The sequence below is a fragment of the Xiphophorus maculatus genome, chromosome 1 (assembly GCF_002775205.1).
Source record: "Xiphophorus maculatus strain JP 163 A chromosome 1, X_maculatus-5.0-male, whole genome shotgun sequence".
NCBI classification, from domain to species: Eukaryota; Metazoa; Chordata; class Actinopteri; order Cyprinodontiformes; family Poeciliidae; genus Xiphophorus; species Xiphophorus maculatus.
In genome coordinates, this window is record NC_036443.1 from 26948607 (window position 1) to 26961678 (window position 13072).

Consider the following 13072-nt stretch of genomic DNA (forward strand, 5'->3'; position numbering starts at 1 on the left):
CAAAAATTGGAGAGCAAAGTTATATAAATAATTATTGCAGTTACCATTTATACATATTTTGTCATAAGGCTGGCAAAGATTTAACAGCAGGAGGTAAAGAAATGGAGGTAAAGAAACTGCACACATATTGAAAAAGCTGTTTGATAATCAAGACTTGCAGAGACATAAGGCAAGGAAAGGGAGCAACATAAAAAGGCTGCAGGTAAGAAACTGGTCTACAAGTTTCTGATGCTTCGCACAGTCCCATGAACCAGCACTGCTGCTATCTGCACATCTCACTTTAGTTGATTCACTGATCTAACTTCTCTTGTTGGCTACTGACCTTATCTCCTTGGTAAACATCTGGAAGCTGCCAGTAGTGTGGGTCCTGTCCCAGGTAGTTAAAGTTGCTGTAGGACAGCTGAGTGCCTTCGGTGGAAATCTCCACAGTGAAACCAGTAGAAACACGACTGGTCCTCTGGCGGTTTACTAGAGCAAATCCCTGAAAGTTTCTTGGAGTAAAGACAGAAGAGACCTGCAGACACAAGAAGTCTGCTAGTTCAGATGGAAATTTATCAATAAGAAGAAGCTTTCTTCTGGCAAACTAATATTTCTCAAGCATACTGTTATGAACTTTAAAATTAAGTCATGCAGAGTCTGAGAAAAACTGGATGATTCTTACCTGCATTGTTTCAAAATGGTTTGTAAAACAAGTTAAAGAACTTACCACATCTCTGTAGTATGTAGAACTGGTGCACTGCTGAGTGACACCCATACAGAAACAGGACAAGCAGCCATCTTTGTTTTCCTGGTTGAGATGGAAGGTTCCCGCTTTACAGGTGGAGCAAGATGGACCTTCAACGTTCATCTGCAACAATAACAATCAGCCAAGGTCAGACAAGAGAAGGTTTGTCCAAACAAATAGTCTGCATGTTTCCATCACCTTGCACAGGCACACACCACCAGAGCAGCTTTCTCTGCCATCTTGGTTACAGTTATAACAGTTGCCTGTAACAAGGTAGCAAATAACATGTTTATTGTATGCAGCACCTTTGTTAAACCCTTAACTGGCGGTGTCCCATCCATGGGACAAATCTAGTCTGTTTGAATACTCTGCCTTTTTCGCCGCCGGTTAAGGGGTTAATGTGAAATACCATTTAGTCACCTTAAAACCACAAATTTCAGTGCATTATTGGACAACAAAAGCAGTGAAAGAGAAATAAAAATCTAAAAAGTGTGCTATGAATTTACATTTTTCCATTTTGTAGTCTGCAGAATAGAAAAAATTGGGTTTAGGCCTGGACTTTGACTAGGCAATTTTAATCTATGTGTAACCCTGTTTCTCCACAAGTTTTTCAATATCCTGTCTGTTGGGCTTCTTTAATGTTCTCCAACAAGTCTCTGAGCTGTTCAATGTTCAAAATTTCAATTTGCTGTGATTATCTTTGCGAGGCAATGGATTTTAATTTTAAAAAAAGAAGAGCCATAAAAATAGAACATCAGGAATAAAGCAAATGGCTTACCATTGATATCATTGTCAGGCACACATTCCTGTCCCCGCAGCGGGTTGCCAATATATCCTGGCGCACATCTAAAGAAAAATTATCTGTTAAACAAAATATTTCCAATAAAATAGATCCAGGTTTGAAGTTAAACAGCATTAGCCCAAAATCTGGAAAAAGTGTAGGTTCCTGACCCCTAGCAAAGTCCTGGAGTGCAGAGTTTGTTGGGAGAACCCCTTCAAACTACTGCTAATTTGTACAGATCTACAATTTACACTAGTCTTAAAGTAATAACCCCAAATAAATGATAGACAGTCTTTTCACCATATTCCAACAGGCTTTCAAGACAAAACGAAACAAAAGATGATTTGACACTGCTAGCAGCCCTGGAGATGGATGAAGCATGGGCGCAGCTAAACTGTTCAACATGTCTCATATGTTGATTCCATCTCTCATATAAATGCACAACTGAAACAGAAAAAGTTTTCCTTTCACAGAATCACAAATGACAAGACTCATATACAGTTAGAAAAGTATCACCATTATCATAAAACTACAGGTTTTATGGGTAAAGAACTGACACCAGAACAAAACAAAGTGGAGGTAAGTATAGCTAGTATGCAGGTGAAAATATTGAGAATGCAATTGAAAATAAAATCATACTGTGAGGTAGGAAAGAAATGTAGCAAGAACTCAGGCAAAGATTTGCGCTGCAACCAAAGCAAAGCAAACCCAAATCTGCTACTTTCGGCGCTGCAGTCTTGCTTACCTCACCTGTACTCTGGCAGGTCCACAGGTCAGTGGTCAACAAAGAGGGCTTCCATGTCATAAACTTGCTTTTTTAAAACTAACTGCCTTTAAAGCATAGCTCATTCGGCACTTCATGGTGTTTTGTACATTTACAAACAAATATATATCATTCAGAACAACAATACATATTTAAAACTCAAGTAAAAATAAAACATACAATTTAAATGCACATTCTTAAGTTTTCAGTTTAACATCCTCCAAGTGTTTCTATGACAACTCGGGAAGTTGGCATGCCAATGCTAGCATCGGGTAATGGATGACGGAAAGCCCAACACTCAGTCAGAAGAGTCAGTGAAGATCACTCAGCACAGATGATGCCTTGTACAACAATAAGACTGAAATAGCAGTATATTACACTGTGGGTTTTTATGGAGCATGGTTGGATTGTGCATTTACATTTGTATTGTGAATATGTCATGATTATAACCTGTCGGAAAATGTAAGCATATAACATAACAAGGAAGTATTTCACTAAAATAAAAATAAAACACAATAAACAACTATTTAAATGGATTTTCTTACAAAGTTTTTAGCCGAACAACCTCCATGTGTTTCTATGACAACTCATGATGCTAGCATGTTATTGCTAGCATCACGTAATGGTTTTCAGAAGGCCCACCACTCAGTCACAACAGTCAGTGAAGATTGCTCAACAGAGATGATGTGCTGTACAAAAATAAGACTGAAATAGCAGTATGCTAATACATTGTGGGTTAGAATATGAGGTATACAGATGTCAGGGTGGACAGATGTTGGAATCAATGTTTATGGCAGGACACCAAAACGCAATGTGAAGGGTGTGGTTGGATGAGACCAGACTCCACCAAGAGAACATCACTGCGTGTTTTATGCCAACCAACCGCATGATTTGTGTGCCAATCATACAATACAATCAACAAGGTGGGGGATTCTGTAATACATCCAGTACAGTCAGATAAGCACTTAACCCAACAATTTAATTTAATTTAATTTAGTTTAATTTGCATGACTCCATCTGGGTGACTGTACATTTTACATTAACAATGGTAATATAAGAAAATCTAATGGATTATAATGAGAATATATTGACACGGTCAACACAATATTTGCAATAAATATTAAAAGATCTAATTTCATGCCAGTAATGTCAACATTTGATGATGTTAAAGGAATTGAGGGGAAATCGCTAAAGCGTGAAGATTTCATCCTGGAAGAAACATGGGTGTACAGTTACAGCTCCAAAAATTTGCATATGGAAATGTTCAATATTTCTTGTCACTCATCTTAGAAATTAAAACTCATAAAATATATAGATCTATTACACCGAAATGTTTCAAGTCTTTATTTCTTGAAATTTGGAGAATTAGGGCTTACAGGTAATAAAACCCCAAAATTTAGTGTTTCATCAAATTTTAATATTACATTGGATGAATAAAAAAAATTACATTTTTAACAGAAATCCCAGGTTTCTGAAAATATTGTTTTTCTATGCACATAGTTTTTGATTGAAAATCTCTTTTTGCATATGGAAAAGTCTTCAAATCCTTCGAGAAAATGAAATCAGCACAGAATCCTTGTTGATCTAAGTCCAGTGTAAAATTTCTAAAGTCAGTGGTGATTTTGAGACCTTTCCACACTGACAAAAGTACCAAAAGCTGGTTCAATGACCACTGTGTTAGTCAGATAATCTGTGAATTATTGATACATTTATTCGTGCAAAAAGAGACCCAGCCAATTATTATGTGCATTGAAAAACAACCTTTTCAGAAGCCTGATATTTCTGTCTAAAACATCCTTTTTCTTATTGATACTATTTAGTATTCTATTTTTCTGAAACATTAATTTTGGGGTTTCATTATCTGTAAGCCATAATCTTCAAAATTATAATAAGTAACGGCATAAAATATTTTACTCTGTGTAATGGATTGATATAACATGACTGACAAGAAACATTGAGCTATTTCCCAATATTAAAAATTTCTAGCTGTATTTCTAGATAAAAAAAAACCCTTCAAATAAATCAACCAAAGTTTATTAAAATATTTCACTCTGGCCATTTTACTATGCACCACCCTTAGTAGTGACTACAACTTGTGACTATGTGGAAAAAAAACCCTGTAATGTCTGCAAGATTTTGGTTCCAACTGCCTAAATCGAAAAAAGAAACAAATTAAGGTAGAATAATAAAAGCTCCAACATGTTGTTTATAATATTTCAGAGAAATGTTCCCTCTTCACTTTTACCCCTTATTCAACAAGTTAAAATCTTATTTTTCTAGAGCATAGACAAGATCAGTAGTCTTCATATCCAGGCCTCAAGGGCCAGGGTCCTGCAATCTTCAGAAATGTCTATGCTACAACAAACCTGAGTCAAATAATGAGGTCATTAGCAGGACCCTGGGGAACTTGACTGCATAATGAAAAAGTAATTAGTAATTTAAGGTATGTTGGACCAGCGACACATCTAAAAGTTGCATGACACCATACCGCAAGGCCTGAATTTTAAATCCCCTGATGTGGACCATCAAAGTATTTACTCAAAGACACATTGTGCAATAAATAACACTCACAAAACATCACACAGAAACTGAATGACAGAAGATGTAGAGGATGAAAGAATGCAATGGTGCCAGACCTGAGGTAGTCTACCTTAGAACAAAAATCAGGCACAAGCAGTAACAACAGAATATTTAGCCATTTCTTCATAGCATATTTTTGTGCAACAGTTATGGCAATATTTTGTTAGAGAGTACACCTTTGAAGGACGTATCAAAATACATAAAACCTTAAGCATGTGACCCTCTATCAATATGGTAAAAATAAAACCCCTTCATTAATAACTATTCACGGAGTGAGGACATGAACATGAGGTCCAGGATTTCAGCTTTGGATAAAAATAGAAAACAGTTCAACACAACATAGTGCTGCTTAGTAATCTGGGATGATTTTTATAGGAATAGCAACTTTTCCTAAAACAATATGAAGAGAACCCTCTTGATCCTTCCTTCGTTTTGAAGACTTGTAATCTCCATTTAAGAGCTTCAGCAGATCCATAACTCCAGATTTTGAGTTAGCTTTTTCCTTAGGTTCTCCTTTCTTGCTTGTTTTGTGGACAATGGAAGACCTGACTTTATTACGTACTGTTGTGTCAGACTTTTTAAGGGAAATAGATTTGCTGTTAGAGTTACTCGCCCTTTTTGTTGAGGATTGGGTCTTTCTGACAGCATAAGGTTTTGTCCGTTGTGTGTTTGTGGAGACTTTTTTGGGAGATTCTTTAGTCATTGTGTAATTTTGCTTAGAGTTTCCCTTGTGTGGCTCTGAGAGTTTCTTGCCGTTAGACATCTTCTGGTCAGGTGCATCTGATCTTACAGCCTTGCCTCGTCCACTGTTTTTGATAAGCGGCAAAGAATCCTTTTTCTTGGCTTGGCCAGACTGTTTATGCAGCTGAGAGGTCGTCGAAGGCTTTGATTTGTGAGCTGGGGGTTCAAGTTGAAATTTAGTGACGGCTGCCTCTTGTTTAGTTTTCCTGGACTTTGTTTGCCTTGGCTGTGAAATATGTTTAGCGGTCACAGATGACCTGCTACCCTTTGGCCTTTTGGTTTGAGGCTTTACTGGAGTTTCCAATGTAGACTTTGGAACAGTCTTGCTCTCCTTACCAAGGGTTGTCTTAAATTTGTTTGTTTGCTTGGGTGGGACATGACTTTTGGCTGATTTTGTTACCGCTAGGGACTTGGTAGTAGTGATCACTCCTGATTTCAGCTTTCTGTTTCTCTGAGGGATTACGAGATGGCTTTGTTTGGTTAAAACAACACTTGGAGTGGGTATGCTTTGGGGCACTGTAGCTCTCACAGCGAGTGGCGATTCAGTGGATTCAGCTCTGATCACAGACTGAGGAGTTGAATACAGCGGAACAGCAATGACTGTACTGAATGGAGGCAGAAACCTCTTTTCTTGGAGCCGACGGGATGTGTGTCTTGCACGTTTCATCTTGTTCATCTGTTGAGCGAGTGCCGTGAAGCCGTCAATTAAAATCTCCAGCCGTCCCTCCAGTCTTTTAAGTCGAGTATCCATGTCTGTGTAGCTTCTCTCCAGCTCGGATATCTTCTTGTCCTTATCTTGCAGTGAATGGACGGCAATAAGCTTCGTCAGATGAGTGTTGAGGTGACTCTGCTGGTTCTCCATACTACGAATACTTTCTTTCATATCTAGTGTGTTGCCTTCTAGCATGCTCAAGCGCTTGTTGAAGGCATTGAGGTGAATTCGAAGCAGGTGTTGAAAGCTGGAGTGCCTTATTTCTGGGCTGGGAGTGAAACGGGGTGGCAGTCTGGGAGATGACCTGTTCGAATTGACTGGGACCTTAATGCCTTCAGTTAATTTTGATCTGTCACGGAGAGATGAAGTCCACATTAATGTCCGAGTAGGGACAGCAGTAGTGTCTTTTTCTGGATGATAAATATCATCTTCATCATCATTCCCACTACCATAGGGCTCTATCTCTTTATACCAGCTGAAATTGAAGACTGGCTCTGCTCCACATCCCACAGGTAGGAGGCTGCCAATGTGCTCTTCCAGGAGAGGATCCCCACAACTGTCTCTTAACATCAAAACAGCAAAATCAGGCGTGTTGCAGGCAAAGACGTCAAGTGAAAAATAAATTACTTATTCCCAATGTCACCTGGTCATCTTTGCCATTGCTGTGGCAAAGATTTGACAGCCAGACAGGAGTCCTCATAAATGCCACATTTACATTTATGATCCACAGGACACAGGACATGGGGTCTGTGCACGGACAGAATTTTCACCTCAACACTTTTCTACCAGCAAAGCTGAAGCAGAAATAATCCTCTGATTGAGGCTATTGAAGGTAAAAGGACAGGATGAAGCAAAAGTAAGATTTTTAGCAAGCGATGCACTGAGAAATTGGTTGTTGACCTGAATTGTGCAATGCTGGTCTTAAAAGACCAGTTGGAAACCTAAAAATTAAATCTTTCTTGTCAATCACAAGACACAAAAATACCCAAGCACTATCAGATATGGATATTCTTATGGAGGAAGAAAGACTCAAAGTAAGCCCATTTCGTTATCAGTGAAACATTTGAAATTAAGTCAGAAGAAAAACAAATGAAATAGGAAACTTTTTCAAAAGGTTTCCTAAAGAGGCAGTGTTTTCCTTGTTTATTCAGGGTCCTACAACACATTCTGCCAGAATACAACTTTTTTGGTGTACTAAAGAGACCCGTATGTCACAGAATATGAATTTGTACACATCCAGGGTGATGTTTCATCATCAGTCTGCGAATCAATGTATAAATATGAGTGCGAATAGGTGAATGTGGCTCTAGTGTAAAGTGCTTTGAGCACTATAAAGGCTTATTGGTTCAGTCCATTTACGACTACCACCTACTGAAGAGGAAATCTGTTCTGTAGCGAACTTTAGCAAATAACAAGAAGACTAAGCAACCCTTGGGAAATCTCACAGTCAAGGTACATTCTTTACAATCTTTAGAAAGTACACATGGAGACAGACGTTTACCCTTGGCCAGGTTAATTCTGCTAATCACTGATATTCAGTTTGCTAGTTTTGATATTCTGGGAAAGGTCAATTCAATTCTGAGGAAGAATAAAAAGTGTAATGTCCTGTTTAAAATAATTTTGTATTTTCTACAGAGTTAGCTTTTAATTCAGGCTGCTACACCAGAAATCTAAACCTCAGCTCACCGGTTTGTCCAATGTCAGTTTGCAGTTTTGCAGTGTTGATTGTTTTGCACCTGTCTGCTTGAGAAACACAAAAGATCTATTTTAATTTGATCTTTATTGTTCAAATAGTAAAAATAGTAAATGCCAGGAAGGCTACAAAATATATTTTAGATCTTGACAATAACAGTACGTGAAGCTAAATCAGAATTGACTAAAATTGGTTTCAGGAGTTCTGTCTTTGGTCACAAACCCCTTGATTGGTTTGTCTATATATTGCCAAATTCATGGACAAATATATTTGCAACAAAAAATAAATATTGAATAATTCTATTATTAAAAACACCAAAAGTGTATAATAATAGAACACATTATTCTATTGAAAAATAAGCTCTGTAAATCTAAAAATGCATTGTAAAAAAAAGCAAGAAGAATAAACAAAGTTAAAGTGGAAAAGTTAAAAATTCTGGAAGTACAGTAAATTCTGGGTTTACTCAAGTCAGCATCCCCCTGACCAGTGACAGCTTCCACAAAAAATAACAGATACGGACATGCCCATGTCGCTGCCATGTGAATGAAGCAGACGAATGCTAATGTCAGACCAAGTTCACCAAACAGAAACCCCCAAACAGAATCAAGAAGACAGAGAGGAAAACAAACAAGTAAGAAGAGATGAAAAGAAAAGGAGAGTGTGATGTACCTTTCACAGCGCAAGCCTGTCAATCCAGGAGGACAGGTATCACAGACTGGTTGACCGTCAGAGCCCAGGTGGCACTCTGGGGAGAATCTTTAAGAAAAGAGAATAAAACATTACTGCAGGGTTCTCTTTTACTGCACAAAGTTTACTTTGTTCTAATCCTTTTTTCTGAAAAAGGGACTCGGAAAGTAATAATATTATTTTTTCACAGTCTTTCATATAATCACAAACTCCAGCTGAATTATGGCCATTTTGCACTGAGAAAATGGTCAAAGTTGATAGGAAGATATATGGAGCTACAAGGCCATTTTAGAACAAAATATCTTTTAGGTCTCTCTAAATTCTCCTTAGGTCTGGGTGATTGATTGTCCTGCTTGTCTCTGTGTTGCCCTGAGATGGGCAGGCGACCTGTCCAGGGTGTACCCCGCCTCTCACCCGTTGACCACTGGAGATAGGCACCAGCACACCTCGCGACCGGTGTAAGGTGAAGGACGGACGGACGGACGGATGGATAATATATTGAAGTTTGTTAAGGACTACTTTTACAACTTCTTAAACATGCAAACCCAAGTCAAGATGTAAACTCACTGAGCATTGGAAGTGGCTCCATAGCAGGGACAGCGCTTACAGGGCACCGGACCACCCCTTGTAGGGTCTCCGTAAAATCCAGACAGGCATTTTTCACATCTCTCTCCGTCAGTGTTGTGAAGACATTGCTGTAGGGAACACACACACACAAACCAACAGGTGGTGAGTTGGAACAATTCACAGCACAGTACTCGTGTTTTTACATGTTAGGATGAGCCAAGAAATCATTAGGACATTCCACCGGAGGGATCAAACCTTGTTTGCAACCAGCGGAGAGTACAGAGGGAGGAAGAGAGGCACAGAACCTACCAGACACCTGCCGGTCTCTGGATCACAGCTGCTGGCGTAGCCGTTGCAGTTGCACCTCTCACACGTGCCAAGGTACAGACCAGAGGTGGTCCGCGCATAACCCACATCACACTCCTGTTATGAAAAGCATGGAAAAACCACCTCAGACGTGTGATAACACAGCTATATGTCTTTGTGCCACTGTAACCAGGAGACACGATAATTATCATCAAGAGATAATGGAAAACAAAAGTTTATTTGAAACAAGCAAGGGCACATCTGCAACTCTTCCCCTCTTTCTTTTTAAATTTGTATAGAGAAGTTGCATAGTCTAAATCTATCCAAGTCAAAGGGGAAGATACTTCTATAAATCAGTTACAGTGTAGTGCCCTGCTTGGGTTAAGATGCAGGGATAGAGGACTAATGCAATACCATCTTCCAATTCTAAAATATGATTCTTTAGAGAGACACACAATGAAAAACTGTTGCTGACAAGTGTATGGGAGAGAGCAAGACTTTCAGAAGGTAACAGGAAGGCTGACAGAAGAAAAAGATGCTCTGCTTTACCTTACCTGATGGAAATATCAAAGTTGGAGTTAGAATCTACATTATTTTAGGAATACACATGGGGGCAGGTTTTTGTAATAACACTGACAACTAAGCTAATTTCTAATATAAGTTGTTCATTCATGTGACTTGGTCTGGCCCACAACCTACTTAGAGTCCACTAGAGAGTCCCGTAATCTGACTGAGATCAGGCAGAAGCTGTTGTTAACATTAGCTCACTCCGAGAGGAATCGTCATTTGTTTCTGTGGCTCAAAATGGACCCAGACATACAGAGTCCAATTTAGTCTCAGACATTAAGGGAGTAACCACAGTTAGCTCATGTATTGACAATTTTAGTATGGTGAACTCCAAAGTCTTAACTCATTGACACTTTCACAAACAGACTTCACTGTAAGTGCCAGTACACCAGAATAAGTCGTGACATTTAATGATGCTGTGTCTGTAGTGTTTATTCTTACATCTGTTGATTTACTGAAATAAGAGTCTGAATCCAGCCCAGGTTCTTTTTGAGAGTCAAAAACAAAAGTATGTATTGCAGATAAGTCAAAAAATATAGTTCAAATGTAATATTTGCTGTAATTAATGTCATTCTTTTATGCACTCTGAATTTTGTTAGCTGAAGTTGTCTGAACATCTACCTGGCAAGAAGCTCCTCTGTATCCCACTGGGCAGGCACATTCCTCTACCTCCAGGGCTCGTTCACTACCAGTAACATGAGGAACAGCGATGTCCATCTTGATATCTGAGATGCTGCACAACATGAGAGAAATATATGAACACAAAGATGTACTTCCTATCTTTGCAGTGAGATCAGTTTTCTCTGGGTTATTTGTGAATATGTGAATGAGTCTTCTATTTTTACCTGGTCTCTACCATGCTGTCAACATAGGTGGCTCGGATCATGAACAGAGAAACATCAGCGAGCGCCATTAGCAGGTGCTCCCGAGTACATGGCTGCCCATCAGAGCGACGCCATGAAGACTGATAGCAACAGGAGGAAAAAAATTAGTGTTAGCATTTAGTTTTAACTAAAAGTCCACATTAATTCCCAAAAATACACACCTCTCTGAACATCACAGTCATAGCTTGTGATGCTCGTGGGAGGGGCTTCGTCTGAGAGTAGTGCTCCAGGAAGATGTCGTTGCCCTGGAGAACCACGTCTGGCTGTCCGTCAACCACCAGTGAGCGCTGATAAGGTTCAAAGGTCACGGTGTAGCTGAGCTCCCCGCCATAAGCCGTCACCTGGTGGCAAAACAGAGAGGACACTTAACTAACCTAAATAGTCAAAAAGCATTTCACCCTGTGGTTTAGCATGGATAGTCACAAGATACCTATAATGATTTGACAGTGAATTAACTTTTGAAAGATGTTCAATCTTTTTACATACTAGGTAATGGCTGAGCAGGAGACAGAGAAAAATACAAACACTGACTAATAGTTAGGGGTGAGTGATGGACTTGAACTTCATCACAATATTTTGCAATACTTTTGTGATAACATTAAAAGTGATGGCACAAACTATGGTAGTTTGTGCCATCACAAATGATGCTTTTGAAAAACATTCCCATTTGTAATGTGGTTCTTTGGGTCACCAGTTATATGATGAAGTATGATTTGTATCACTAAACTGCACACGGTAACTCTATTTTTAAATTCAAAGAAAATAGAAGTTGAAAGCAACAAAAGCATAATTTACTGATGCTTTCCTTGAACAAAGTTAAAAAATAAAAACTATCAATCTTGATAATATGGACAGTTTTGTGGGTTTTCAAACATCATTAATTGGAATTTATTGTGATAATAAATTAAAATTCTTATCTAAAATTCTTCCCCTTTTTCTTTTTAAACTTGTATAGAGAAGTTGCATAGTCTAAATCTATCCAAATGATAAACAATAAGATAAATGCCCACCCCTACTAACAGTTACCAAGATTTTTTTAGTCTATCTTCATCCCGAGCTCCACCTCTAGAGAAGCTTATTTGTCTTACCTTATCTCCTCTAAAGCTCTCAGGCAACACCCAGAAGAAGACATCACTGGAGCTGCTTGAGTAGGGGCGGTAGACGACAGAGGAGCCCCTCTGGAGGATGCCATCAGAAATTGTTCTGGTGTTTCCGCTGTTTGAGAGGGTGAAGAGCTGCCCATTCACTCCTCCTCGCACCTGAGAAACAGAAACAGCACAGATCTTCACACACTCGTATCAGAAATCATCTCCAGCTCCTGTCAAATATTTATTCACACATTATAGCTTTCAGGGATGAAGCTTAAGATTAATTTGAGGATTTTACAGAATTTTTTAAAACAAGTCTTCCCAGGTTGGTAAAATTATAAAATACAAACAACATTTCTTAAAAGCAAAACCATGGGCGTATGGGACTGAATTTATTGTCGATTTTCTCTAATTCTCACAGGTTCAATATTATACATACCAGAGTTTTTGCAGCCTTCACCAACTATAATTTAACACCTCTAAAGACTTTTTAAGACCATTGCAAAATAAATTTAAGACATGTATTATGACAGGAATGTACAAAAGTCAGTAAATTGGTAAAAAAAAAAATTGCAGTGACTCCTAACGGACATAAAAAAATTGGATAGTTAGTAAATTAATATTTTCTTAAAGTTGATGTCAACATGATAAAAGTCATTGTGACATCATAGATACATGAGAGAAAATGCTTCACATTAATTTATAGGCTTTATTAACAAGATTCACATCAAACATTTACAAAAGACAGTTTAGACAGAAGTCTATCATGAAGAATTAAAAGAATTAAAAAAAAACATTATCCCAAACTTCTTCTGCAGCAGCGGAGCAGAGCGATGATCTTCTGTCATTGTGGATGAAAAAATTGCAAAAAGTCTGATTTTCTTTTTTTTTCCCCTCAACACCAGCTGGGACTTGATCAATATGCTCATCAAGAATAGCTGCACAGGGCGTGCCGTGGTGGCGTAGGGGTTAGCGCGAC

General features: G+C 38.6%; 2 protein-coding genes across 2 annotated transcripts in view; both read right to left on the minus strand.

Moving 5' to 3' along the window:
* Positions 1 to 13072, minus strand: part of hspg2 (heparan sulfate proteoglycan 2) — a 153312-nt gene that overhangs the window by 46217 nt on the left and 94023 nt on the right. Inside the window, exons 25-35 of the mRNA XM_023331272.1 lie at positions 12094 to 12264; positions 11167 to 11346; positions 10967 to 11085; positions 10743 to 10854; positions 9558 to 9671; positions 9249 to 9376; positions 8664 to 8750; positions 1503 to 1570; positions 923 to 987; positions 707 to 847; positions 323 to 514 (exon numbers count right to left, since the gene is read on the minus strand). Of these exons, the coding sequence (XP_023187040.1) occupies positions 323 to 514; positions 707 to 847; positions 923 to 987; positions 1503 to 1570; positions 8664 to 8750; positions 9249 to 9376; positions 9558 to 9671; positions 10743 to 10854; positions 10967 to 11085; positions 11167 to 11346; positions 12094 to 12264 (1377 nt within the window). The remainder of the gene's footprint in view (positions 1 to 322; positions 515 to 706; positions 848 to 922; positions 988 to 1502; positions 1571 to 8663; positions 8751 to 9248; positions 9377 to 9557; positions 9672 to 10742; positions 10855 to 10966; positions 11086 to 11166; positions 11347 to 12093; positions 12265 to 13072) is intronic.
* On the minus strand, positions 3710 to 8656 carry LOC111608151. The gene is made up of 2 exons (XM_023331280.1): positions 6945 to 8656; positions 3710 to 6863 (listed from the first exon to the last, which is right to left on the minus strand). Exons 1-2 carry the CDS (start codon positions 6959 to 6961, stop codon positions 5198 to 5200), a joined length of 1683 nt encoding a protein of 560 aa, XP_023187048.1. The 5' UTR covers positions 6962 to 8656; the 3' UTR covers positions 3710 to 5197.